This window comes from Panthera uncia, chromosome A2 (genome assembly GCF_023721935.1).
Source record: "Panthera uncia isolate 11264 chromosome A2, Puncia_PCG_1.0, whole genome shotgun sequence".
Taxonomy (NCBI): Eukaryota; Metazoa; Chordata; class Mammalia; order Carnivora; family Felidae; genus Panthera; species Panthera uncia.
This window is the reverse complement of record NC_064816.1, coordinates 91,643,003-91,669,152: the sequence shown is the minus strand read 5'-3', so window position 1 is coordinate 91,669,152 and position 26,150 is coordinate 91,643,003. Positions and strand designations below refer to the sequence as shown.

The 26,150-nt window shown below is 37.9% G+C and overlaps 2 protein-coding genes across 11 annotated transcripts in view; one reads left to right on the top strand and one right to left on the bottom strand.

The window, feature by feature from the left end:
• Positions 1 to 25,338, top strand: part of LOC125929901 (lanosterol 14-alpha demethylase) — a 64,188-nt gene extending 38,850 nt beyond the window's left edge. For 5 of the 6 annotated variants that reach the window (XM_049641441.1, XM_049641440.1, XM_049641439.1 and 2 more), the window contains 8 exons: positions 813 to 989; positions 2,457 to 2,583; positions 4,070 to 4,244; positions 5,993 to 6,112; positions 6,821 to 7,016; positions 8,612 to 8,707; positions 9,289 to 9,457; positions 15,565 to 15,824. In XM_049641441.1, coding sequence (XP_049497398.1) covers positions 813 to 989; positions 2,457 to 2,583; positions 4,070 to 4,244; positions 5,993 to 6,112; positions 6,821 to 7,016; positions 8,612 to 8,707; positions 9,289 to 9,457; positions 15,565 to 15,743 — 1,239 coding nt within the window. In that variant the 3' untranslated portion in view covers positions 15,744 to 15,824. Of the gene's footprint in view, positions 1 to 812; positions 990 to 2,456; positions 2,584 to 4,069; positions 4,245 to 5,992; positions 6,113 to 6,820; positions 7,017 to 8,611; positions 8,708 to 9,288; positions 9,458 to 15,564; positions 15,825 to 24,902 lie in introns of those variants that run through there. The other variant, XM_049641438.1, reaches the window with a different exon arrangement.
• The window catches only part of AKAP9 (A-kinase anchoring protein 9), a 152,205-nt gene continuing 143,620 nt past the window's right edge, over positions 17,566 to 26,150 (bottom strand). For all 5 annotated transcript variants that reach the window (XM_049641431.1, XM_049641433.1, XM_049641435.1 and 2 more), the window contains 4 exons: positions 25,400 to 25,485; positions 24,101 to 24,230; positions 22,548 to 22,687; positions 17,566 to 18,110 (listed from right to left, as the gene is read on the bottom strand). In XM_049641431.1, coding sequence (XP_049497388.1) covers positions 18,076 to 18,110; positions 22,548 to 22,687; positions 24,101 to 24,230; positions 25,400 to 25,485 — 391 coding nt within the window. In that variant the 3' untranslated portion in view covers positions 17,566 to 18,075. The remainder of the gene's footprint in view (positions 18,111 to 22,547; positions 22,688 to 24,100; positions 24,231 to 25,399; positions 25,486 to 26,150) is intronic.

Sequence of the window (26,150 nt, the reverse complement as noted above, 5' to 3'; positions counted from 1 at the left end):
ATGTCTGGCCACCGTGCTAATTCCTCCTCATCCTTGGAGCCTCAGCTCAGGTGGTCTGTCTTCTCTTTGGTCTCCCTTGTATCAGTTCTTTTATCACAGAGATACTTACCTTCCAGTAGTACTTGTCACATTTGCAGTTTTACATTTGGTGATGTGATTATTTGATTTTAAGTGGTATCTTTTTCAGTAGATTAAGCGTCATGAGTCTGGAACAGTATTTTTGTTCACAATTATATCCTCAGAGCCTTGTCTTCAAAATAATCAGAAAACTGCAAGGGAAAGCATTTAACACTCAACCAGACTAACAAAGAATTAAAAATGAAATCATTTAGTGTTGGTGAGATAGTAGTAAAAACGGATAACTAAATAAACTTCCGATGTCTTTACACAGCAAATACTATATAACTTGTATAATAATGTAAAGATCATAACCTTTGGTGACTCCTATAAACTTTTCTCTAACCAACGGGAAAAAAAAAATCTATATTCTCAGAGATACTCATTGCAGAAATATCCATAAGAAATGAAAAAACTGACACATCACCCATTTGTCCAATAATGAAAGAATAATTATTAAAATTGTGTTTGTGTAAAGGATAGTAAATATTTTCAGTATAAACTGAAAAAAATGAAAAATTTATTCATATTTCATTTGGAACTGGATGAATAAAATTATAAATCTGCACAAAGACTGGGTGAATAACTGCATTAAGGCTTATGCACGTTTTAATTTTCAAAAATAAAGAGGTTAGTATTTCTTTAGTGCTCCATATTTTTTACCATCATCACTAAGGCTGCTTTTCTTTCTTTAGTATGGACCTGTATTTAGCTTTACCATGGTGGGCAAGACATTTACTTACCTTCTGGGGAGTGATGCTGCTGCACTGCTTTTTAATAGTAAAAATGAAGACCTGAATGCAGAAGATGTCTACAGTCGCCTGACAACACCTGTGTTTGGGAAGGGAGTTGCATATGATGTCCCTAATCCAGTAGGTGATGCTCTTCTCGCCAAGAAAGACATATCTATAATATAATGTTATAGGTAGTAGTGTAATATTGTACATGGAAAATGTGGAAACAATTCATTCCTTGGTTCAAAAATCTGAAGAATGAGACATTCAAAAGACAAAAACCCCTAGGTAACTGACAAAGAATGGGTATTTGTTTTGTAGTTGCAGGCACGGGCTAAGCAATTTTAAATGGTTTCCTGCACAGAGAAATACAACCAATGATAACAGTGCATTGGAATTTGAGTCCATTGGGTGACAAGAAAATCCCATTTTTTAATCAGAAGGTCCTCCTGCCATCCCACTCCTCTGAAATTCTAGCACAAGAGCTTGTTTTGAGCTAGAGATTGTTCGCTTTAGAAGTTTGGTTTCTTTCCTCCTCCTAAAGTCCAATATTAAAGTGTTGCAAGTTGATACAAAAAACACAAATGAGATCATTGGCTCAATTGCTTGGTGTGGGCTCTGGCTGAGATCCTACCACACGTTACCTAGTATCCCAGTGCAGCAGTTAGGAGTCAACATCAAATGTTATTTCTGGGGATGGGGGTGGGTGGGGGGCTGTGGGGAAATGAATGGCTCCTCAAGGCCAAAAGCAAGAGCCCTGGAAAATCCCTGTGGTCAAATATATCTATTTTTTTTCATACTGCTGATCAGATTCTTAAAATAGAAATGTCCCAATTGTTTAAAACCATTGGTTGTCTTAGGGTGAGTTTATTTTAGTCAGACTATATTGAATCATAATTAAACTTCTGGAAGATAGTGAAAGGAATGATACTTGTTTGGGAATAGAATGGGAGAATATGTGAAGTAGGATAAAAATGATATCAAAGTGTAATGAACCTTTGGGAGATGCTGTTGGTGTCTGGGTTGGTTTGGAATACCAGAAGATAACAGGATAGGAAAGGTAAGCCCTGGAGTGAGGAGTGGCAAAATGTGTATGTAGGAAGGAAGGCAGAGGTGGGGTTCCTAATTTATTGTTAGTCTAAGGCCCACGCACCAGGTGTTTCTCCACACATTACTTCAGATCCATGTAAACGTGCTAAGTTTCCCATGTCTGATGTAGTTTAAAAAAAAAATCCTTTTGGGGCGCCTGGGTGGCTCAGTCGGTTAAGCGTCTGACTTCAGCTCAGGTCACGATCTCGCGGTCCGCGAGTTCGAGCCCCGCGTTGGGCTCTGGGCTGATGGCTCAGAGTCTGGAGCTTGCTTCCGATTCTGTGTCTCCCTCTCTCTCTGCCCCTCCCCCGTTCATGCTGTGTCTCTCTCTGTCTCAAAAATAAATAAACGTTAAAAAAAAAAAATTAAAAAAAATTCCTTTTATTGTTTTTTAATCTTTTTTCAGAATATTGTTTTCTTTGGGTGTTACAGAGTTCTTATAATAGCCTAAATGAATCTTGTGACAAAACAAAATTGTGTTTTAATGCTTGGTATTATACCGTTAATATTTTTAAGGTGTTTTTGGAGCAGAAGAAAATGTTAAAAAGTGGCCTTAACATAGCCCACTTTAGACAGCACGTTTCTATAATTGAAAAAGAAACAAAGGAATACTTTCAAAGTTGGGGAGAAAGTGGAGAAAAAAGTAAGCAAATGTTTTGGTTTTGCATTTATCCTAATATTTCTACTTTTTTATGACTAGAAACATAAGAATATATGGTATGTATAAAAAAACAAGCTACAGCATTTGTGAAACCTCCTTAGATTTAATGGCAAGAACATGTTTTGATAACCATAGAGTTAAAAAGACCCAAGAGGAAGTGATTTTACCACTCATTTAGCAAAACTTTTAAAATGGGTTAACTAACATGCAGGTTATTCAGTTCATTTGTACAAATAATATAAAAATCGTTTTTTAAAGATTAAAATAAACTGAAAAACTTTTTGCAAGGTCATTTTAAGACAATAAAATAACTTTTTTTTTTTCACCCCAGTGGGCAAGTAAAAATCTAAGCGATTTAGTTTTGTATATAATACCTTATTTATTTAATATTGTATGAGAATGATTTAATTCATGAAAAAAGTAAATTTAAGTACATAGGTTTATTTTACCACCAAATGTATTATATGCTCTCTTGCGTTATGTACAGAGTATACTGAGTATAATTTGACATTCTTTGGATATTTGTATGAATCCATTCTGTAAATGGGACAATAAGTGTTCCTTTCAGAGAAAATTGCCATGCCCAAAGCAGGAAGCAACATCTGCCTACAGAGCATCAAGACCTCTTCTTAGGTCCCCATGTTTTTTCTGGGCGTGGTCTTCAGTTTCTATAAAAGGTCCAGAAACTTGATTTTATTTTTAATACACCTAAAGTTGATGTGATCTGTTTCTAACCATATAACAAGCTGATGTATAAACTAGAATGCCAACTTAATGAATACAAGTGAGACAAAGTTGTAGCACTGAGAACACCAGAATTTGCTTAACTTCATTGGCAAATCTCATTGGAAAGCCAGGTGATAACTGGAAGTTCATTTGGTACATGTGGAATTAAAGAGCAAGGCGCAACTGGGTTATTTTTAGGACGTTTAAATGTCATCAAATGTGCTTGCCTACATTGGTCTAAAATTTGGGATATACCAATTGGTGATTAGTTACAGTTTTCTTTCATATACGGTCAAGACTTCAAATTGTTGTCCTGATTTTCCTGCTTTTGACCTGGGAAATAACCCATTCCTCGGTCTTTGGACTGCTGTTCTTTGGGAAGCATCTCCGATGCACTAAATAACCTTTTGCTGCTTTTGTTACACTGCGACCTGGAACTCCTGCAACTATATTCGTTTTTATCTTCAATTTATCTTTTCAAGTTGAAGAGTCATGAGTGAGGTTTAAAGATGTCTTTGTGGCCCCTGTTTTGGCCACTTGGGAGTGCTTCCCATCATGAGTTTCTTGCCTCTCTTTGTTGTGTCCACATGTCTGTCTGTAGGCTTTTTTTGATGATATGAACAGGAAGGATCTTTGGTTTTTGTTCTTAATTTTCCTTTTTAATACTTTCATATCTCTAAGAAAACAGAACATTTCAAAAGAATATTTGGTAATAGAACGGGAATGATCTTTTTTCCTCTAGATTTGTTTGAAGCTCTTTCTGAGCTCATAATTTTAACAGCTAGCCATTGTTTGCATGGAAAGGAAATCAGAAGTCAACTCAATGAGAAAGTGGCACAACTGTATGCAGATTTGGATGGAGGTTTCAGCCATGCAGCCTGGCTGCTACCAGGTTGGCTCCCTTTGCCGAGTTTCAGGTATGGATAAAAAAAACTATGCTTATTTCACTGTAGAACTGCTGTAGTGTCGGTATACTTTACGTTAACAAAGATAAAAAATAAAAGAGACAAATTAGGGGAGATTATGAGCCCCCATTCTTCTATAAGAATTCAAGACAGGTTTTCTGTATATAGTGAGCTCATTGAAGATAAGTTTCAGTTTATTAAAGAAGTGATTTGTTGTCCAGCTGTTCTAATATTTTAAAACCTACTTATCGCACATATTCCTTGTAGTCAGGAAAGTCTCTGAACTCTATCTGAAGGTGATACACCCCTCTATGCACTTATTTGAAAATATTTGACTGTTTTTATAGCATATTGTGAAATATCTTTCTTTTGAAGTATTAGTGGCTTTCTTTAATTTTCTCTCTCTTCTTACAACTATACTGTGATTTCCTTAAGGGCAGGGACCATCTGATACAAAGAAATACTGCTTATAGGACTTGACATACAGCTTGTGTATCAGTGGGCTCTCTGTACCTGTTGATTCACTGCTGTTCAGGTGAGAGATGGAGAGGAGTTAAGTTGGTACTCCCTTTTCCTTCTGCTACTTCTGTATAGTTACAGGATAAAGAGGGGAAGAAAAAAGGAAAACCAGGAGGGTTTCTCTGGAATTCTTTAGAACTCGTAATACTTTATAAGGAGCTTTGCAGTTTTCAGAATTCTTTCATGCATAGCCTGTAATGGATTCTCCAGAAATGCGCATCAAGTCTGTTTTTACCTCTTCTGTCTCCTGGATGAAGTCAGAAGTTCCTGAGCTTGGTACAATAGACCTTTCACACTTTAGCCCAGTCTTTCTCGGTCTTACCTGAACCAACTGATTTAACCAAAGTATTCCATTGCTTTTCTTAAACAGGCCTTATGTTTTTCCTGGCACTGCTGTGTTCATTTTGGTAAACTTCTTCTGCCCACATTATCTCAGTTGATCCTCAGTGACAGTCTTACAAACAAAGCAGGGCAGCAATTTTTATTAGAAGGCTTGGTTACAAAGGGGCTAGGTAGTCAGATTGCCTGGTTTTAAATTTCACCTGCATTGCTTTCTGGCTCTAGTGAGTTCATGCAGTTACCTGTGAATTGAGGATAATAGCATCTACCTCACAGGAGGTCAAAGTGGGTAATTCATGTAAAACACTTAGAGTACCTGTTACCCAGTGAGTGCCCTACTTTAAAGGTAAGATTTGGGGAGCTGAAGTTTGTTTTGTGACTCTACTAGTGTTTTTGCCCCTTACAAAACATGTGGTCTCAGAAAATAAAAATAATCAAATCCTATATGCTATAGTCATGTTCTAAATCCTAGATTTTATATAATCCTAAATAAATCTTAAGTTATTCAAATCCTGAATCCTACAGAAAAACCAGAATGACTATCTTCTTCAAGAATTAATTTGGTCAAAATTGGAATTCCATTAATTTAAAGGATTATTCTGCTGTTAAACCAGAAATGGATTCTACAGGAATAATCACAAGTCTTATGTTAGACCTTCATTAGAACGCAGGTGGTGGTATGTTAATAGTCAGGGTCACATATTGTAAAGACACCTTTCTTGCCTTTAAGGACCCTGGACATTTCTAACAGTATAAGAATTTTATGGCTTTTTTTTTTCCCCTCTTGGTTCTGATTTTTTGTCGATTATTATAGAGTTATTCAAGTTAGTTAAATAAGGTTATTTTCAAAATGAACTGATGCCAGAAAGTACTTTGTAGTCATTTTCATCTTTGAATTGCAGACGCAGGGACAGAGCTCATCGAGAGATCAAGAATATTTTCTATAAAGCAATCCAGAAACGCAGACAGTCAGAAGAAAAACTTGATGACATTCTTCAAACTTTACTAGATTCTACTTACAAGTAAGAGCTCTTTTAGCATGTGTCAGGCTAATGCAGGAAATTATACATTACAACATAGTTAAATAATTACAATTAAAAAGTAATGATGCTGACAGAATTAGTAGCTGTGACCCTTGGACTTTTTCAATGGATGAGACATAAAATAGTGGGAACCTATGCCTTAGTGAAGTCCCAAGTGACTGTGCATGGGAAAAAGTTTGCTGATAAACTGCAGGGAAGTATTTTGTAATCAAAATCCTATTTGTCTTTGGTCTTTCTCTTTTCCCTAAAGGGGGAAAAATTCTCACTTGTGATGGGCAAATGCAAGAGACTATTATACCTGAAAAATGTATTCACCATGACCCTTTATTTAAATGTTGACAAGGGGTGCCTGGGTGTCTCACTCGGTTAAGCTTCTCTTGATTTTGGCTCATGATCTCACAGTGATGGGATAGATCTCACAGTGATGGGATCTCACAGTGATGGGATGATCTCAACAGTGATCATGATCTCACAGTGATGGGATAGAGCCCCCTCTTGGGCTCTGCGCTGGGCATGGAGCTTGCTCCTGCTTAAGATTCTCTCTCCCTCTCCTCTCTGCCTCTCTCCCCCGCTTGCACTTTCTCTCTCTCTCTCAGAATAAATACATAAAAATAAAAAAAAATAAATGTTGAGGCCTGAAATGGGTCTGCCACAATGGTAAATTTGTGTTTGTGATTCACTCTGTAGGGATGGGCGTCCTCTGACAGATGATGAAGTGGCAGGCATGCTTATTGGACTGCTCTTGGCAGGGCAGCATACATCTTCAACTACGAGTGCCTGGATGGGCTTCTTTTTGGCCAGAGACAAAACACTTCAAGAAAAATGCTATTTAGAACAGAAGACAGTCTGCGGAGAAGATCTGCCTCCTTTAACTTACGATCAGGTTTGTGGATTTTTAATTTCATTGCTGCCTTATGACTTTCAGTATCTAATGAGTGGCTAATTTTTAGAGGGGGCAATTTGAGATCTTCTATTTACTGTAAATTAAATTAGCTTCTTTATTTTTAGAAAACTCCCCATAGCCCTCCCTGAAATGTCTTAATGTTGGATCCAGTTTGCTAGTATTTTGTTGAGTAATTTAGCATCTATTCATAAGGGATATTGATGTGTAGTTTTATTTTTGGGTGTGTAGTTTTATCATGATGTCTTTGACAGGTTTTGATATCAGAGTAATGCTGGTCTAATAGAATAAGTTTGTAAGTGTTCCCTCTTTTATTTTTTTGGAAGAGTTTATGAAGGATTGGTATTAATTCTTTCTTATGTGTCTGGTTAGAATTCACCAGTGAAGCCATCTCAGTCTGCTTGTCTTTGTGGGAAGTTGTTTGATGATTTGTTATAGATCATGTGTTCTGTTTCATCCTGAGTCTTTGGTTTATGTCTTTCTAGGAATTTGTCCATTTCATCTAGGTTACCTAATTTGTTGGCTTAAAATTGTTATAGTATTCTCTTACAATCCTTTTTATTTCTGTAAGGTCAACAGTGATGTCTCCTTTTTCATTCCTGATTTAATAACTTTAAAAAAAAATTTTTTTTTAACGTTTATTTTTTTGAGACAGAGAGCATGAACGGGGGAGGGTCAGAGAGAGGGAGACACAGAATCTGAAACAGGCTCTAGGCTCTGAGCAGTCAGCACAGAGCCTGACGCGGGGCTCGAACTCATGGACCGCGAGATCATGATCTGAGCCGAAGTCGGCCTCTTAACCGACTGAGCCACCCAGGCGCCCCAATAACTTTTAAAACAATAGCTTAATTGATTCATAACTTACATACCATAGAATCCATTTAGAGTGTACAGTGTAGTGTTTTTTTGGTATAGTCAGAATTGTGATGGTATCACAATTTTAGAACACTTAAATCACTTCCAAAAGAAAGCTGGTACCCATTAGCAGTCATGCTCCATTTCTCCTGCCTCTGGCAACCAGTAATCTTTTTGTCTATATGGATTTGCCTTATTCTACAATTTCTTACAAATGGACTGGCTTCTTTCGCTTGGCATGTTTCCAAGTTTCATCCATGTTTGTAGCATGTATCAGTACTTTGGCCTTTTTTATTGCCAAGTTATATTCCATTGTATGGATATCCCACGTTTATCTATTCATCAGTTGATGGACATTTAGGTTGTTTCCATCTTTTGGCTATTATGAATAATGCCGCTCTAAACATTTAATCACAGGTTTTGAAAAAGCTGACATTGATGATTTTTGCTAGTGTTTTCACCTTTTTAGATAAGTAAATTTTTGCAGGTCCTTACTATGCCATTCTTCAGGGTGATTACCTCTCCTGTGGGTGTCTTGCCTCCTTTCTCTTGTTGACTGTGGTTAGTAATAGAACAAGATAATCTCAGCTACTGAACTAGTTACTTCTGTACTTCTACCAGAAGTTAAACTATCTTATAATAACCCAGAAGTTTAAATAATATTGCATACTATTGAAGTAAGTTAAAATTTGTAAAACTCAGGAAATGATTTCCTTTTTTAGCTCAAGGATCTAAATGTACTTGATCGCTGTATAAAAGAAACATTAAGACTTCGACCTCCTATAATGACTATGATGAGAATGGCCAAAACCCCTCAGGTAAGTCTCTTGGTTAGATTTCCCCTTTCGTGCGTCCAGTTTGTATTTATCAAAAAGAAGAAATATTATAATAGCAAAGAGAATTTTTCTAATTAAGAAAGAATAATCATTTCTGTGTAATTTCAATTTTATGTATTCTAACTCTTGATATATAATTATGTATTCAATTTATACAGATATTTTTATATAAATAATTGCAGAATATATACATTCTAATCTGTTCCCTGCATTTTTACTTAACAATTAGGGTTTTTAAAATGGTAATATATTTTTTCTTGGTTTAAAAAAAAACATGTTGAAGAAAATTCTGACAGTATGGAAGAATATGAATTGGATTATGAAGGTTCCTTGAAATCCCTCTGCTACCTCTGAGGCGTTTATAGCTTTTTTTAATTTCCAGCCCCATTTTGGGTCACTTGGAAGTCATCTTGAGTTAAAATAATTTTCAGCTGGCCTGTCATCTAGCTAGTTTTTAAATATAAGTATAGCTCATGTGGGTTAATGCTTTATTACACAGTGGTCTGGTTATTTGGTAAAATATTGTTATATTTTCTAAGGAAATGTGTTGCTTTCATTTGTAGACTGTGGCAGGTTATACCATTCCTCCAGGACATCAGGTGTGTGTTTCTCCTACTGTCAATCAAAGACTTAAAGACTCATGGGTAGAACGCCTGGACTTTAATCCTGATCGCTACTTACAGGACAATCCAGCATCAGGAGAGAAGTTTGCCTATGTGCCATTTGGAGCTGGTAAGATACCATTTTACATTTGGAATTTTTGTTCTGAGAATGTGTTGATGTTTGTCAAAATAACCCATGTGAATTTTATTTACAAATACCTTTTCCTTTCCTCATACGGACATTCCTGTAAACATTTGTAGGAGTATAATCTTTGCCAAGTTAGAAAAAGTACTTTATTTGTACTAAAGGAAATAGTTTTATGAATTTTTACACAATGCTCTTTTACCTTTTAACTAATTTAGTTTTATCAGGGTTAATTTTGATAGTTCACTCTCTTTTCCCTTAAAATAGTATTTAAAGCTCTTTATGAGTTATTTTAAAGAGCCACTGGAATTAGCACACCATTCAGGCAGTTATTTCAGATTAAATATTACAGCTTACTAGTGTTTGTTTCAGAAAAGAGTAAAAGCAGTCTTTTTTAAATTGAAAATTTTCTGGATTGTTAGTTAACTTTTTGGTTCTCTGCCTGTATCCTTAAGATAAAATGGTCTTTCAATTTGGGCAGGTTGTGCATAGGTTTGCAAACATACATTTGAAAACGTACGTTTTCAGTTAATACCCTTATATTATCCAGGCAGATCCTTGTTCCTGCAGTAGTTTCCCATTTCACTGGCACTGTGCAGATTAAACTGTATTCTAGGACTTCTTGTTCAGTCTTTCCAGAGATTTTAAGTGGCATGACCTTTTTGTCATTGGTCACACTTTTTCCATATGTAAAGGAAAAGTATAAAGTCGTTTAGGAACTTCAGATCTTATTATCTTACAAACATATTTAATAATATGGTATACAAAATCTCTTATGAAAAGGTCATAGATTATTCAATTACCTGGCTTCCACTTGAACTTATTTAGGTAACAGGTGGCTCAGTTACCTTCTATGGTAGCTCACTTAGTTTTTTAGACAGCTCCCATTTAAAAAAAATTTTTTTTTAACGTTTATTTATTTTTGAGACAGAGAGCATGAACGGGGGAGGGGCAGAGAGAGAGGGAGACACAGAACCGGAAGCAGGCTCCAGGCTCTGAGCCATCAGCCCAGAGCCCGACGCGGGGCTCGAACTCACGGTCCGTGAGATCGTGACACTCAACTGACTGAGCCACCCAGGTGCCCCAGACAGCTCCCATTTTTAAAAACTTGTATTAGAGCTATAATCTGGGGGCACCTGGCTGGCTCAGTCAGTAAAGCATGCGACTCGGTCTCAGGGTTGGGAGTTCAAACCCCACATTGGGTGTGGAGCTTACTTTAAAAAAAAAGAACAAACTGCCATCTGTTTCAACATCCCATTTACAGTCCTAATTGTGTTCTCTGAAGCTGTATTATCTATGTCTGAGCTATCTGAATGTAGATCTAACGTTCCTTCAAATCTTTCATCATTGTGTTAGTTTCCTAGGGCTACTATACCTCCCACAAACTGGATGACTTAAAAGACATTTAGAGGCACCTGGGTGGCTCAATCGGTTAAGTGTCTGACTCTTGGTTTCGACTCAGATCATGCTCTCAAGGTTCAGGAGTTCAAGCCCCACATCAGGCTCCACACTGACAGTGCAGAGCCTGCTTGGTATTCTGTCTGCCCCTCCGCTGCTCATGCTGTCTCTAAAAAATAAACTTAAAAAAAAATGGACACTTATTCTCCATTTCTGGAAGCTGGAAGTCTGAAATTAAGGCGTTGGCAACGCGTTGCTCTCTCTGAAGGCTCTAGGGGAGTGTCTTTCCTTGCTTGTTTCTAGCTTTCACTGGCTCTTACAGTCTTTGGCATTCCTTGGCTTGTAGCTACATCACTCCAGTCACTGCCTCTGATTTCACATGGCCTCTGCCCTTCGGGTGTCTGTGAGTCTTTGCATTGCTTTCTTTTGAAAGACACCAGCCTTTGGATTTCAGGCTTACTCTAACCAAGTTTGACTTCATCTTAACTCATTATATCTGCAAAGTCTGATTTCCAAATAAGGTTACTTTCGAAACTCTGAGTGGCTGTGAATTTGGGGGGGACACGGTTCTACCCCATATGATTGTGTTAAGTATGTCCAATTTCTTCAATCATTCCTTTACTTTGTAATTTTTTGTGTTGGTGCGTATAGCATGTAGCTTACTCATTTTCATATTACGTTTTGTGAAATTACCCATTTTTCTGTTAATTCATAGGACACTTCTAGTTTGCATCTATTAAAAATAATCTTTTGGTGGTGCCTGGGTGGCTCAGTGGCTTAAGTGTCTGACCCTTGATTTTGGCGTAAGTCATGATCTCACAGTTGTGAGGCAGAGCCCTGTATCAGGATCCAAGCTGACAGCGCAGAGCCTGCTTGGGATTCCTTCTCTCTCTAAAGCAGGGACACCTCGGTGGTTAAGCATCCAACTTCAGCTCAGGTCATGATTTCACAGTCATGGGATAGAGCTCCCAATCAGGCTCCATGCAGGATGTGGAGCCTGCTTTAGATTCTTTCCCTCTGTCTGCCCCCCCCTCCTCTTTCTCTCTCAAAAATAAATAAATAAATAAAAATAATCCCTTAACCAGTCTCCCTGTAAGCCAAGCCTCTCCTTAGTTGTTGTATTTGAATATGGAACGGTTTGTAAACCCCCTTCTTAAATATGGCTCCTAGAAGTAAGTGCATTTATGGACCACACTAGTGCTGTGCTAATGATAAGCATTTTATGTTAGCTTTTTTCTCTGTTTAATCTTCACAGTCACACTGAGGAAGGGACTATTTTATTCACTTTTCAGAAATGGAAACTAAGGCTTAGCAAGGCTTTTCTTAAATTCTAGTAATTTAGCTTTATCTTTTTCTGCTCCCTGAAAAGCCATGTTTGTTGTTGAGCTTACTACTTTATGAGGTTTTGATGGGCAGGAGATTGCAAGGCATTATTCTTTCTGGCTTAAATATTTCTGATACCATCTTTTATGAAGTTTGTCTCTCTGGCTTTTATATATAAACTTTTAAAAATACACAAATTATATTTTCTATTATTAAAATTTCCCCACCATTTTAGTAAGAAATTTCAAAGTCAGAAGAATTTTTTAGTGAACATTTGTATACCCATTATCTAGATTCTGCCATTCATATTTTACTTATCCCATATCTGCCCATCTATCAATCCATTTACTTTTTAGGTGTATTTCAAAGTAAACTGTACACATCAGTGTACATCTCCCTGAATTTTTCAGTGAGTATATAATTTACAGTTTAAAAATTTAATTTTGGTAAGTTTCACAGTGAAATACTCAATTATTAATGTTGAGTTTTCACACATGAGTAACCTCAATTAAATCTAGTTTATCGATTTTTAAAATTGTTACTGCTTTCTGGTCCTGTCTAAAAACCTTTGCCTGGCCCCCAGTCATGAAGACATTCTCTTGTTCTTCCCTATTAAAATTTGATGGTTCTATTCAAGTCACATCAGGGTTACCCCAAACCAAAAATAATAATTAAGAAATTGATGGTTTTAGTATTTATGTTTACGTCTATGATCCATCTGGAATTAGTTTTTGAGTATAGTGTGAGACAGGAATTGAGGTTTGGTTTTTGTTTTTTTTAATGTTAGATATTTAGTTATTCCAGCACTATGTTGAAAATATTTTCTTTTCTTCATTGACTTGCTTTATTTAGTGCCTTTGTTGATAATGAAATAACCCTAAAAGTATGTCTTGGCTCTTTGCTGTATTCCACTGATCTGTAGGTGGAGCCCTACAATCCGGGACCAAATTGCTGTGAAAGGGAAAATCCAATTTCTACTCCAACTCTCAGAACACTTTATTGACATTTCTGGTCACCAAATGTGTGGTGGTTTTCCCACACCAATTCTCTGTGGACACCCACTGGGTGTTTGACAGTTTAGCTCGGTTCTGACACTGTCCACCTGGGGTTACCACAGACCCCAATGGTTAAGGGCTTAGTCCCATACCAACTGCAAGTCCAGGTTGCTGCCTGTTTTTCTGAGTAGTCGGCTGTAAACCAGAGGTTTTCTGGATCCCCATCTTGGAGTTCCACAGTTTCTTAAAATGGCTCACAGAACTCAGAAAAGTTTACTTACTGGATTAACAGTTTCTTACAAAGGGAGGATGCAACTCAGGAACAGCTAGTTGAAGAGATGCTTAAGACAAGGTATGGGGGAAGAGGCCCAGAACTACCATGTCCTCTGGGCACACCACACTCCTGGCATCTCCACATGGTCACCAACCTGGAAAGCTTTCTGAACACTACCTATCCATCCTTCCATACGATAGGGATTTTGTGAAGGGTTCATTATGTAGGCATGATTGATTAAATCATCAGTCATTGGTGATTAATTCAACCTTCAGTCCCTCTCCATCCTAGAGGTCAGAGGGTGGGGCTAAAAGTTCTAACTCTCTCATCACTAGGTTGGTTTCCCTGGCAGCCGGGCCCCACTCTGAGGGGATTTCCAAAAGTCTCCTCATTAACAAACTCAAGTGTGGTTGAAATGGGCCTGTTTTGAATAAAACGTCCTCTTCTTTTATTGCTCTTTTCACTTAAATTCCAAGATGTTTGAGGAACTCTCTGGCAAGAATGGGAGGAAGAACAAATACCTATTTATTACAGATCAACATCACAGTTGTTGCACCTTTAGTATTGAAATCAGGTTTGAAGTTTTAAGTCTTCTAACTTGGTTTTCTTTTTTTTCCCCAAAGACTGCTTTGGTATCCTAGGTCTTCCTTTGCATTTCCATATGCATTTTCTTAAAAGTTTTTATTTGAATCTAGTTAACATACAGTATAGTATTAGTTTCAGGTGTATAATAGAGATTCAGCAATTCCATACATCACTTGATGCTCATCACAAGTGCCCTCCTTAATCCCCATCATCGATTTCCCCCATCCACCCACCCACCTCCCCTCTGGTAACCATGTTTGTTCTCTACAGTTAAGAGTCTGTTTCTTTAAATGCTTATTTTAAAAAAAAAAAAAAAAATTTTTTTTTAACGTTTATTTATTTTTGAGACAGAGAGAGACAGAGCATGAACGGGGGAGGGTCAGAGAGAGAGGGAGACACAGAATCTGAAACAGGCTCTAGGCTCTGAGCAGTCAGCACAGAGCCCGACGCGGGGCTCGAACCCACAAGCTGTGAGATCATGACCTGAGCCGAAGTCGGACGCTCAACCGACTGAGCAACCCAGGTGCCCCAAATGCTTATTTATTTTTGAGAGCGCACACGAGCAGAAGAGGGGGCTGGGAGTGGGGAGTGTAGGGACAGAGGATCCGTGCTGACTGTAGACAGCTCAGTGCTGGGCTCAAACTCAAAACTGCGTGATCATGACCCAAAGTTGAATGCTTAACTGAGCCACCCAGGTGCCCCAAGAGTCTGTTTCTTGGTTTGTCCCCTCTCTTTTCCTGTTTGCTTGTTTTCTTAAATCCCACATGTGAAATCATATGGTATTTGTCTCTGACTTATTTTACATAGCATAATACTAACTTCTATCCATGCCATTGCAAACGGGAAGATTTCATTTTTTACAGCTGATATTCCATTGTGTGTGTGTGTGTGTGTGTGTGTGTGTGTACACACATACACCACATCTTTATCCATTGATAAAGTTGATGGATACTTGAACTGTTTCCATAATTTGCTGCTGTAAACATTGGGGTGCATGTATCCCTTCAAGTTAGTATTTGTGTCCATATGCATTTTAGAATCAACAGTTTTTACATGTATCGACATTTTACATTTTGATCTTGATAGGTGTTGCTATTTGGGGATTATTAAATCCCTTTTTCTTATTTTGAAAGATTTGAGGTTTTTTTTTTTAAAGATTTCATTTTAAGTAATCTCTACATCCACTGTGGCCTCAAACTTACAACCCTGAAATCAAGAGTCACTTGCTTTACCAACTGAGCCAGCAAAGTGCCCTGGCATTGAAAGTTTTGAAGGGTTCATACTGACTTTTAACCAGGGCTCTCTTGGGACAGAAGCTAAGAATATTCTAGATTTCAGTCCTTACATATAAACTTGGATAGATGTGACATTTCAAAAACTAATTGGAAGAGTCCTTATATAATTATCCACGTGCTGTTTCCCCTAAAAACAAATGTTGAAAATCTGGGATTTTTTTTTTAATCAGGTGAAAAGAATTTCAACTGATTCTTACGAAGACTTTCTTTTTTTTTTAATAGGGCGTCATCGTTGTATTGGGGAGAATTTTGCTTATGTTCAAATCAAGACAATTTGGTCCACTATGCTTCGTTTATATGAATTTGATCTCATTGATGGATATTTTCCCACTGTGAATTATACAACCATGATTCACACCCCTGAAAACCCAGTTATCCGATACAAACGAAGATCAAAATGAAAAAGGCTGCAAGGAACTAATATGTGGAACATCACTGTAAACTGCAAAAAGCATTTGAAGTGAATGAAGTTTACGAAACAACTCGTGGTATATTCTTTGTAATTTTAAAAAGCTTAACTTATGGTTTTTATATTTTCTTAACTGAAAGGTTACATCAAATCTAATGGCATTTGAGGTATTTCCTAATAGTTTTATGATGGGTATTTACTGTAGATGCTTTATTTAAGAAAATCAAGTTCATTAATAAGGAATTAGGGGGATCTTGGTAATTGACAGACTCTAAACATAGTTTCTAGATATTAAATTTAACAACAAAAATAGCTCTTGGCAAATAAGTTCAGGGTATTCAAATCATGATCTATAAGTATAAATGCCTAGGGAGATTCTTAGAAACCTTAGGTTATTTATTTACTCGGTAATGTTTGTGTGTGTGAGTGAAGATGAGTGGGTAGGGAAGAAACTCACATTTAAAGCCTTGGATAAAAGAGAATCCCATCAGTTGTTTTGGTATGATGATACCCAGCAAAGATGGAGCTATGCTGTAGTTGAATGTCCTTTGAAATTTTAACTGGAAGCATTGTCTCCAGGAAATTGAGACTTAACAGTGACTTAATACTAAAGACTGCACATGTATCTTGATCTAATTACTTTGTATCTGGTTCTACATAGTCACATGTGTGTGAAAGCCCAAAATAAAGTCCTTAAAGGATACTTTTTGTTCTCTTTGGCTCTAGGTGGTTTCCTTCTTCCCCTCTAGAATTAGGGATGTTTCTGTTATTCTGTTTATTAAAACTCAATGTAGGTTAATAACTTTTTTTTTTTTTTTTTAAATACAAACTTGGAGGTCTGGAACTCTGGCTTTAAGATAAAGGTAATATAAAGTAGGGTCTTTGGGGGTAGTATCATTGGTCACATTGTGTTGAAGCCTGTGTTCAAGAATCGAATTACAACTGGGTGCTTGACTATATACCTGTAATTTAACCACATAGTCTGTTTTCACTAGATAAGGCCAAAATATTTTCCTCCCCACTCATGTTAAACTATTTCTGAAGGAGTTTTTCATTTCTTGAAATGGTCTCTGAGATAAAATGTAGTCTATTCACTAATTGTAAAGTGTTTCGGTGAGTAGAATTCAGGAAACTAGGAACTTGGGATGGGAAAAAAATTCCATCTTTGTACTAATTTCAAACTGTATTTCCTTTATGAATTTAAGCAACAAACTATACTAGTATATACTACATTGATATACTAGGCTAATAATGAAAATATCAATATAGCTTTAAAAAAATACTACAGATGTGAAGTTGATAGAAACGTGCAAGAGAAACTCTTCCTCAAGAGGGAGAGAAAAATACCAATACGAAGATTAGGACAACTTTCTGAATCTCAAAGTATACATATTTGAGATAATGAAATAATCTGCCCTGCCAAAGACTGAATGTTTGCTTCCCCCCACTCCAGCCCAGATTCTTGTTGAAACCCAATCCCCAATGTGATGGTATTTGGAAGTGGGGCATTTGGGAAGGTGATAGGATCATGGGGGCAGAAGTCTCATGAATGGGATTCGTGTCCTTACAAAATAGACCTCAGAGAGCTTCCTTGTCCCTTCTGCCATGTGAGGACAGAGCAGGGAGATGGCAGTCTATGTTACCTGATACCAAATCTGCTGGCACCTTGACTTCTGACTTCCCAACCTCCAGAACTGCAAGAAATAAATTTGTTTATAAGTTATCTAGTCCATGGTATTTGGTCACAGCAGCCTGAGTGGTCTAAGACATACACCAAAAACTATGGCTCAAGGAGGTTCCAAAAAACAGTGTGGTTAAAATGGTGAAGTCATTTTTATTTCAGTACTTGACAAAATACCCCATAAAATTCAAAACTTCTACCATTATACAAAAATAGGTCTCTACAAGTGATATTATCTGTCTTCATCACCAGTAGCAAATATATTAGGGCAGAAACATGTAACTTCAGTAGCCTTATAAGAAAAGTGCAGGACACCTCAAGCTACACATTCAGCAGTATCATAATGCGCAAAAGTTTAATCTTTTCACCCATTCGATAAATACACAAGGTTTATAATTTAATCATTTAAATTAGCATTCCACAAATATACATGTAATTTAATGATTATTGTGCATGAATACATACACAATGCTAATATATACAAACTCCAGTTTGTTTTCATGTGCTGGCAAGGGATTTGTATACAATCATAAGCTGTGTTCATGTTGGTCCCGCTGAATATCCACAATACAAAAGCACAAAAGAACGAGTGATTTACAAAAGGGAATTTGTTTAAAATCACTTTGATTTATGTTTCAAAGGATTATCTTCTCATGCCAGCATGAAACTGGGTTGAACCTATGAGAGAAAAACAAGATAAGTTATTTCAAATTAAATTGCGATCTATACCTGACCAATTAGTACAGGCATTCTCTGGAGATGATGCAAGTCTGGTTTCAGACCACTGTAATAAAGTGAATATTGCAATACAGAGAATCAAGTTTTTTTGTTTCCCTGGGCAAATAAAAGTTTATACTATACCGTAGTCTATTAAGTGAGCAATAGCATTAGGTCTAAAATATTATTAAAAAATGTTAAACATCATCTGTGTTTTCAGGGAGTTGTAATCCTTGCTGGTAGAGGGTCTTGCCTTGATGTTGAAGGCTGCTGACTGATCAGGGTGGCTGGTGGCTGTGGCAATTACTTCAGATAAAACAAAAATGAAATTTGCTGTATGGATTGGCTCTTCCTTTCATGAACAATTTCTCTAGCATGTCATGCTGTTTGACAGCATTTTACTCAGTGTAGAACTTCTTTCAAAACTGGAGTCAGGGCACGTGGGTGGCTCAGTTAAGTGTCCGACTTCAGCTCAGGTCATGATCTCACAGTCTGTGAGTTTGAATGCCACATCAGACTCTGTGCTGACAGCTCAGAGCCTGGATCCTGCTTTGAATTGTGTCTCCCTCTCTCTCTGCCCCTCCCCCCGCTTGCACTCTGTCCCTCTCAAAAATAAACATTTAAAAAATTAAGAAGGGCCCCTGGGTGGCTTAGTCAGTTGAGCAGCTGACTTTGGCTCAGGTCACAAACTCACATTTCGGGAGTTTGAGCCCCATGTCGGGCTCCTCAGAGCCTGGAGCCTGCTTCGAATTCTGTGTCTCCCTCTCTGCCCCTCCCCTGCTCACACTTTGTCTGTCTCTGTGTCTCTCTCAAAAATAAATATTTAAAAAAATTTTCTTTTTAATTAAGAAAAAAGTGGAGTCAATCCTCTCAAACCCTGCTGCTTTATCAGCTTTTATGTAATATTCAAATCCTTTGTTGTCATTTCAACAGTCTTCACAGCATCTTCACTAGAAACAGATTCCATCTCAAGAGACCCCTTTTTTTGCCCATCCATAAGAAGGAACCCTCATTCACTCAAGTTTTATCATGACATTGCAGGAATTCAGTCACATCCTTAGACTCCACTTCTAACTCTAGTTCCCTGGCAGTTTCTACCACATCTGCAGTTACTTCCTACACTGTAAGTCTTGAACCCCTCAGAGTCATGGAAGAGGGTCGAAATCAACCTCCTCCAAACTCCTGTTCATGTGGATATTTTGACCTGTTCCCATGAATCACAGATGTTCTTACATCTAGAATGATGAATCCTTTTTTTAAGGGTTTTGATTTACTTTGCCCAGATCTGTCAGGGGAATCACTATCTATGGGAGCTAGAACCTTACAAATTATATTTCTTAAGTAATAAGACTTGAAAATCAAAATTACTCCTTCATCCATGGGCTGCAGAACGGATGCTGTGTTAGCAGGCATGTAAACATTAATCCTGTTGTACATCAGAGCTTGTGGGTGAGCAGGTGGCACGGTCAATGAGCAGTAGTATTTTGAAAGGAATCTTTTTTCCTGAGCAGATCTCAACACAGCTTAAAATATTCAGGATATCCTGTTGTCAAGAGATGCAGAGTGTTCTATCCTGATGTAACACAGGCAGAGCAGATTTAGCATAATTCTTGAGGGCCCTAGGATTTTTGAAATGGTAAATGAGCATTGGCTTCACTTGATGCATCAGCTCCTAACAAGATAGCCCATCCTTTGAAGCTAGACACGGACTCTTCCTCTCCCGCTGTGAAAGCCCTAGATGGCATCTTCTTCCAAAAGACGGCTGTTTTGTCTACATTAAACATCTGTTTAGTGTAGCCACCTTCATGAATTATCTTAGCTAGATCTCTTGGAGCTTCTATGTTAGCACTTGTTGCTTTACCTCGCACTTTTATGCTGTGGAGACTTCTTTCCTTAAAACTTGTCAACCAACTTCTGCTAGCTTCAAACTTTCTTCTGCAGCTTCCTCATCTCACTCAGCCTTCAAAGAATTGAGAATTAAAGCCTTGCTCTGGATTACGCTTTGGCCTAAGGAAATGTTGTGGTTGGTTTGATATTCTATCCAGACCACTAAAACTTTCTCCTCATCAGCAGTAAGGCTGTTTTGCTTTCTTATTCACGTGTTCACTGGTGCAAGCACTTTTTTTTTTTTAATTTTTTTTTTTTTCAACGTTTTTTATTTATTTTTGGGACAGAGAGAGACAGAGCATGAACGGGGGAGGGGCAGAGAGAGAGGGAGACACAGAATCCGAAACAGCCTCCAGGCTCCGAGCCATCAGCCCAGAGCCTGACGCGGGGCTCGAACTCACGGACCGCGAGATCGTGACCTGGCTGAAGTCGGACGCTTAACCGACTGCGCCACCCAGGCGCCCCTGGTGCAAGCACTTTTAATTTCCTTGAGGAATCGGCATACGGATGAGATCTTCCTTGAAGAACTTATCTTCTGCATTTACAGCTGGGCTCTTTGGTGCAAGAGGCCTACCTTTTGGCCTATCTTGGCTTTCGACATGTCTCCCTCACTAAGCTTAATCATTTCTAGCCTTTGATTTTAAGTGAGATGTGTGACTTTTCCTTTCACATGACTACTGAAACACCACTGCAGGGTTATTGACTGGCCTAATTTCAATATTGCTGTGTCTCAGGGAAGAAAGAGGCTCCAGGACAGGAAAAGAGACAGAGGAATGGCTGGTCCGTGGAGGACTCAGAACACATCCATTTATCGATTAAATTTGCTGTCTTATATGGCACAGTTTATGGTGCTTCCAGGACAATCACAATAGTAACATCAAAAGTCACTGATCATAATCTAAAGAAAAAGTATGAAACACTGTAACAATTACCAAAATGCGAGACATGAAAGTGAGCAAATGGTGTTGGAACGAATGGCACCACCAGACTTGCTCAACCCAGGGCTGCCACAAAACTTCATTTGTCCAAAAAAAAAAAAAAAAAAAAAAAAAAAGCTTATCTATAAATTGCAATAAAGCAAAGCACAATAAAACGAGGTATGCCTGTAGTGATTTCAAATTGGATTGTTACCTACACCAGACTAACCAGTTCATGAAGGGCAGAAGATTACTATTACCTGCCATTTAAATAACTGCTTTTTATTTTTCTAAAAAAGTCTCATCCATACTTGAACTGATTTTTAAAAGAGATTTTGAACATATATTTAAAAGTCACTGTTGCTCTGTAGCAAGGTAAGACTAATGCTAAGATTCTCTTTAAAGTGCCCTGCAGGTTGAACGTTCTATATTATATTCTACACCTCCTGCCTCTTGAAAAATCTTTTGGTCTTCAAAATCTGAGTCTTGTGAAAGATACAAACCACAGCAAACCCTACCAAACAAAGTCCAGCTATGACTCTAACAGCTTCCTAGGACTACAAGTTGCTTGGGTTAAGTGATCTTTTGTATGAGAAGACAAACTACTACCCTATCTAGTTTGGGGGAACAGTAGGAAAAAAAGGGTCTTTAACAGAAATAAAAACAAAATGTAAAAGCTGATTTAAAATTAATTTAAAACACATTAAAATGATTGAAACACTTGAATCAGGAGTGAATTGAAGGGAGACAGGGAAAATAGACTTTCCCATAATGAATAGGGAATCAATTTCTATTAAGTATGAATTTTTGTGTTTTTAAGCAGAGAAAAAAAATGGTCATTTTTATAAAGTCTTTTGAATGGAACAAGTTTCTTGGATCATGAATAAAAGCACTGGGTCCTAGTAGGGACAACAGCTGCATTAAATGCTTAAGATACATGCTTCCTTCTCTCATTTCCCCACCCCTAATTTGCATGCCTCACCTCATATAGGTGACCCTTGAACAATGTGGGGGCTAGGGGTACTGACCCCTTGCACAGTTGAAAATCCATGTGTAACTTTTGACTCCTCCAAACTTAACTACTAATAGCTTACTACTGACTGAGAAAGCCTTACAGGTGACATAGAGGCAATTAACACATATTTTTATATGTTGTATTCTTACAATAAAATAATCTAGAGGAAAGAAAATGTTAAGAAAATCGTAAGAATCATATGGAAGAAAAATACATTTACAGCACGGTACATAAATGGAGCTGTGCAGTTCAGCCTTGGGTTGTTTAGGAGTCCACTGTAATTAGGAACACCTTCTCCAGCAGACTCTGTAAGCCTCCCAGGCCTTTGTACCTTGGTGCCTGTTGTACATTTCATCTAATCAATCTGAGTAGGGTATCTTTTTTTGTGGGAGTGAAACTAGGGTGGTAAATCATTTCTGGAGTTGAATTCCTAAGTCTAACCTGGTACCTCATGAACTAAGCTCTGGGATTCAATTATCCTGATGAAGAAGGTCAAGGAGTTTCAAAAAGAGAAAGGGGAGCTCTGGGTCTGTCCAGCACAATGGGGCTGCCAGTAATACACAGTTAGGCTGAGAGTACCTGACTGTACAGTTCCAAGTCGTCTTTGCAGTGCCTCTAGCCGAGTGATATAATCTGTCAAAGCTCTGTCAGGGTCGTAATTCTGAAGCTGAGAACATGCTAAGGAACCAGGATTTAAATCAGCTGGAGGGCCCGGGTACCTAGGAGATTAAAAATATGAACATGAATCCAAATTATCCACAAATAATGCAAGTAACTTAACAACCTGCCACCATCCTGCCCTCAAAAGCTAGATCTTCAACTTGAGTTATGAACATAATAACTGATAACTGGCGAGAACAGTCAGAATTCACATTTGAACATTTCTTTACGTGTCTGCTATTGGTCCATAGGTGGCAAAATATCTGGCTTTGGAGAGAAGTAGTTCTTGGTTTGACTACAGACTTCAGTTTTTTCATGTACAAGGCTAAATATGGATTAGAGATTCTGAAAGTATACAGCCCAGGATCTGGCAAAGAGACTAAGAATCAGATACTTAATATCTGTACATTATTAGGGTTAAAAATTGAAACTAGGGAGCAGAAATTATAACTCTACAGTATTTCCAATATGTGGCCATGCTAAAAACAGACATGTTCTGTTAGCTCTCGCCTGCTGATACCATCTGATGTGTTCTTCCATTTTTATAACTATGTTTTCTTAAATCATTCTTTTCTTCACTCAGTTGGCTGATAGGTTGTGCCAGCTCAGCATTATGCTCAGTAGTCCTTTCAGTCAATGAATCACAAGAAGTACTTGGGGACACTAAGCTAGGCCTAATCTATATCCTCTAAGGTTCTGAGTTTGTGATGTACAAGACGAAAAAATTTCAATAAACTTAAAGCAGCTACTAAGTCATCATGAAAGTGTCCAGTAGAATGCCTGTTGCAGAAGCCCTCAATGAGCACTGTGTATGTACAAATGTATGTTGTGGAGACTTTAGAGTTTTTTTTTCACGATCTGCAGAGACTGTCGATTTAGTTAATACTTTTCCCAATGTGTAACCACAGCATATACTAAATAACACTTGATTAGTTCAGTTTCCAATACCCTTGGAAACCAGGTATAAATTCAAAAACTGGGGGCGCCTGGGTGGCTCAGTCGGTTAGGCGTCCGACTTCGACTCAGGTCACGATCTCACGGTTCGTGGGTTCGAGCCCCACATCGGGTTCTGTGCTGACAGCTTGGAGCCTGGACCCTGCTTCTGATTCTGTCTCTCCCTCTCTCTCTGCCCCTCCCCTGCTCATGCTGTCTCTCTCTCTCACAAATAAATAAATGTAAAAAAAAAACCACAAAAAAAACAAAACAAAAAACCAAAAACTCTTTTTGTGGGTGATGGGTATTGAGGAGGGTACTTGTTGGGATGAGCACTGGATGTTGTATGTAAGCCAATCTGACAATAAGTTATATTAAACAAACGTTTTGGATTCTGGACCTTAGCTTATGTAAATCATATACAACTGAGACACACCAGCTATTTCAAAGCAAAGGAGTCAAAGCCCTAACAGTGTCCTCCTTTCTCTGTTAAGTGTTAGTATATGTAACGAATCTCGGCAGCTTCGTCACACACTTACCTATTTTGAAAATGTAAAGGAGACCTAGGATACTCCAGCTCTGATCTTGAGCGATATGCCGTGTGTCTCGGTTCTCCGTATAGCTCCAGCCCCCCAGGAGAATGATAAAATGGGTCAGTCTTTTCAGCACCTAAAGTAATCCAAAATGTTACATACTTTAAGGGGGGGAAAAAAAATCAAGCCCTTGGAAAATTTCTACAAAACAGGTAAGGGCTCAAAAGACTACTATACCGTACTATACAACATTACCTATTTATAGTCATTTTTAGTTATTCTTCCCAAAGAAGAGAAAAAACAGTAGAACGAACTATTGCTTTATTTTCCTTCAAGTATTTCTGATAATCTGGAACTATATGTCAAAGAAAATAAACTATTTTTAACTGGAGTATTTTCTTTTTAAAAGACTTCTTAGTAATACCTAGAAGTGAGATGAGGGGTATCTGAGTGTGAGTGGTTTAGAGAAAAAGATGATGTGGATAAAAAATACTACATCACACCATTCTACTGATTTATTAGAAAAAACATGAAATCAAGATTTGCTAACTTACAACAGAAAGCTCATTATAGTGCAAATTTCAGCTGTTTATGTACAAGGATGCGTATTTCAGACCACTTTGCTTAGGGTACCAAATATTTTTCTCTGCTGCTCAGCTACTGGCAGAATGTGTAAAGGTGGTTTAATACCAATATGTACCTGTATGAATAGTTACGCTCTGTGTCTGAAACTCTGTGTCCTCCCCAGTTTCTAAGCTCATCCTTATGCCTAAAATGTTGAAGTCCTAATGTTTGTTTCCACTTTTAGGTCGAGAGAGAAGGAATTTTAACTGTTACCATTACATACAACCTATCTGTAAACTCAAAACCTGAGTACTGTGAAAATTTCAAACTGTAACTTCTACATGGCTGAATAACAGCAACCCTTTCTTGAATCAGAGCCTTAATGCAACCGTAAGGAGCGTGGGCTCTAGAGCCAGACTGCCAATGTTTAGCGCTGGCTCTGGGGCCAACAATAAATGCTTTATATGCCTCAGTTTTTCTTGTGTAAAGTGAGAATGATAGTAACTGTACTTACCTCACAGGACTGGGAAAATATACAGGATTGGGAAAAAGCAGGGCTAGTGTTCCATAAAAATGAGCTCTTGTTAACTCTTGAAAAATCAGCAAGGTCCCCAGCTCTGTTGCTTATAAGGGGTCTTTGGACAACACAAGTTCCAGAACACATTTTTTGGAAGATATTACATGTACAGTAATTTTAAAAGAATCCTAAACATAAGAAAAGAAATCCTATTCTGACTTCACCTGGATTCAGTCCAAAGCCATCCCTGTTAATATTGATGGAACCAGAACTTGTGACTCGTTGCCAACGTCGAACCAAAAATTTCATTCTAAAAAAGATGCCAAGAAAAAGTTTCACACCACATCTATAACAGAAGGAGTATAAATATACATTTCCCACAAAATTCAAGTCATACATTTGAATGTGAACACAGAAAAATTTCAACACAATCACATGACTGCCTAATCTAAAATCATGCAAATGTCCCCTAGTCTGGGGCAAAATTAACTAGAACAGGCTTTCCAAGAGGCATCAGAGGTCTCTTCTGTTCTGACTTTATAGAGGTACAAAGGACTCAAAGAGACGAAAAGCAAAAGCAGAAAAGAGAAAAGTAGATGGACAAAGGGCAAGAAATAATGAAAGGAGAAAAGACTAGAGAGACTACAAAGCAAATGAGATGGAAAGAAAATAAAAGACCTTTACACTAGCAGGGCGACTGAGCTGGGAAAGCTGGAGAAGCAGTGAGGCCATGTAATCAGGGATGAAAAACAACGAGGCATTAAAAGGAAGGGGTGGTGGTGGTGGCACTGCTGCCAACCAGTGGTAGTGAGCTGCTGCCTGCCCCACCCCTGGCCCAAGGAACTTTCTGGAACACCAATTGTGATTTCTTAATTCCAATCAGTTTTGAAGCCCAGTTTTAGGAGGGTGAAAATACAATGAACACGTATGTAAGAGGACAAGAAAAGAAGGAGTTAGATGACGTCCTTCAATGGC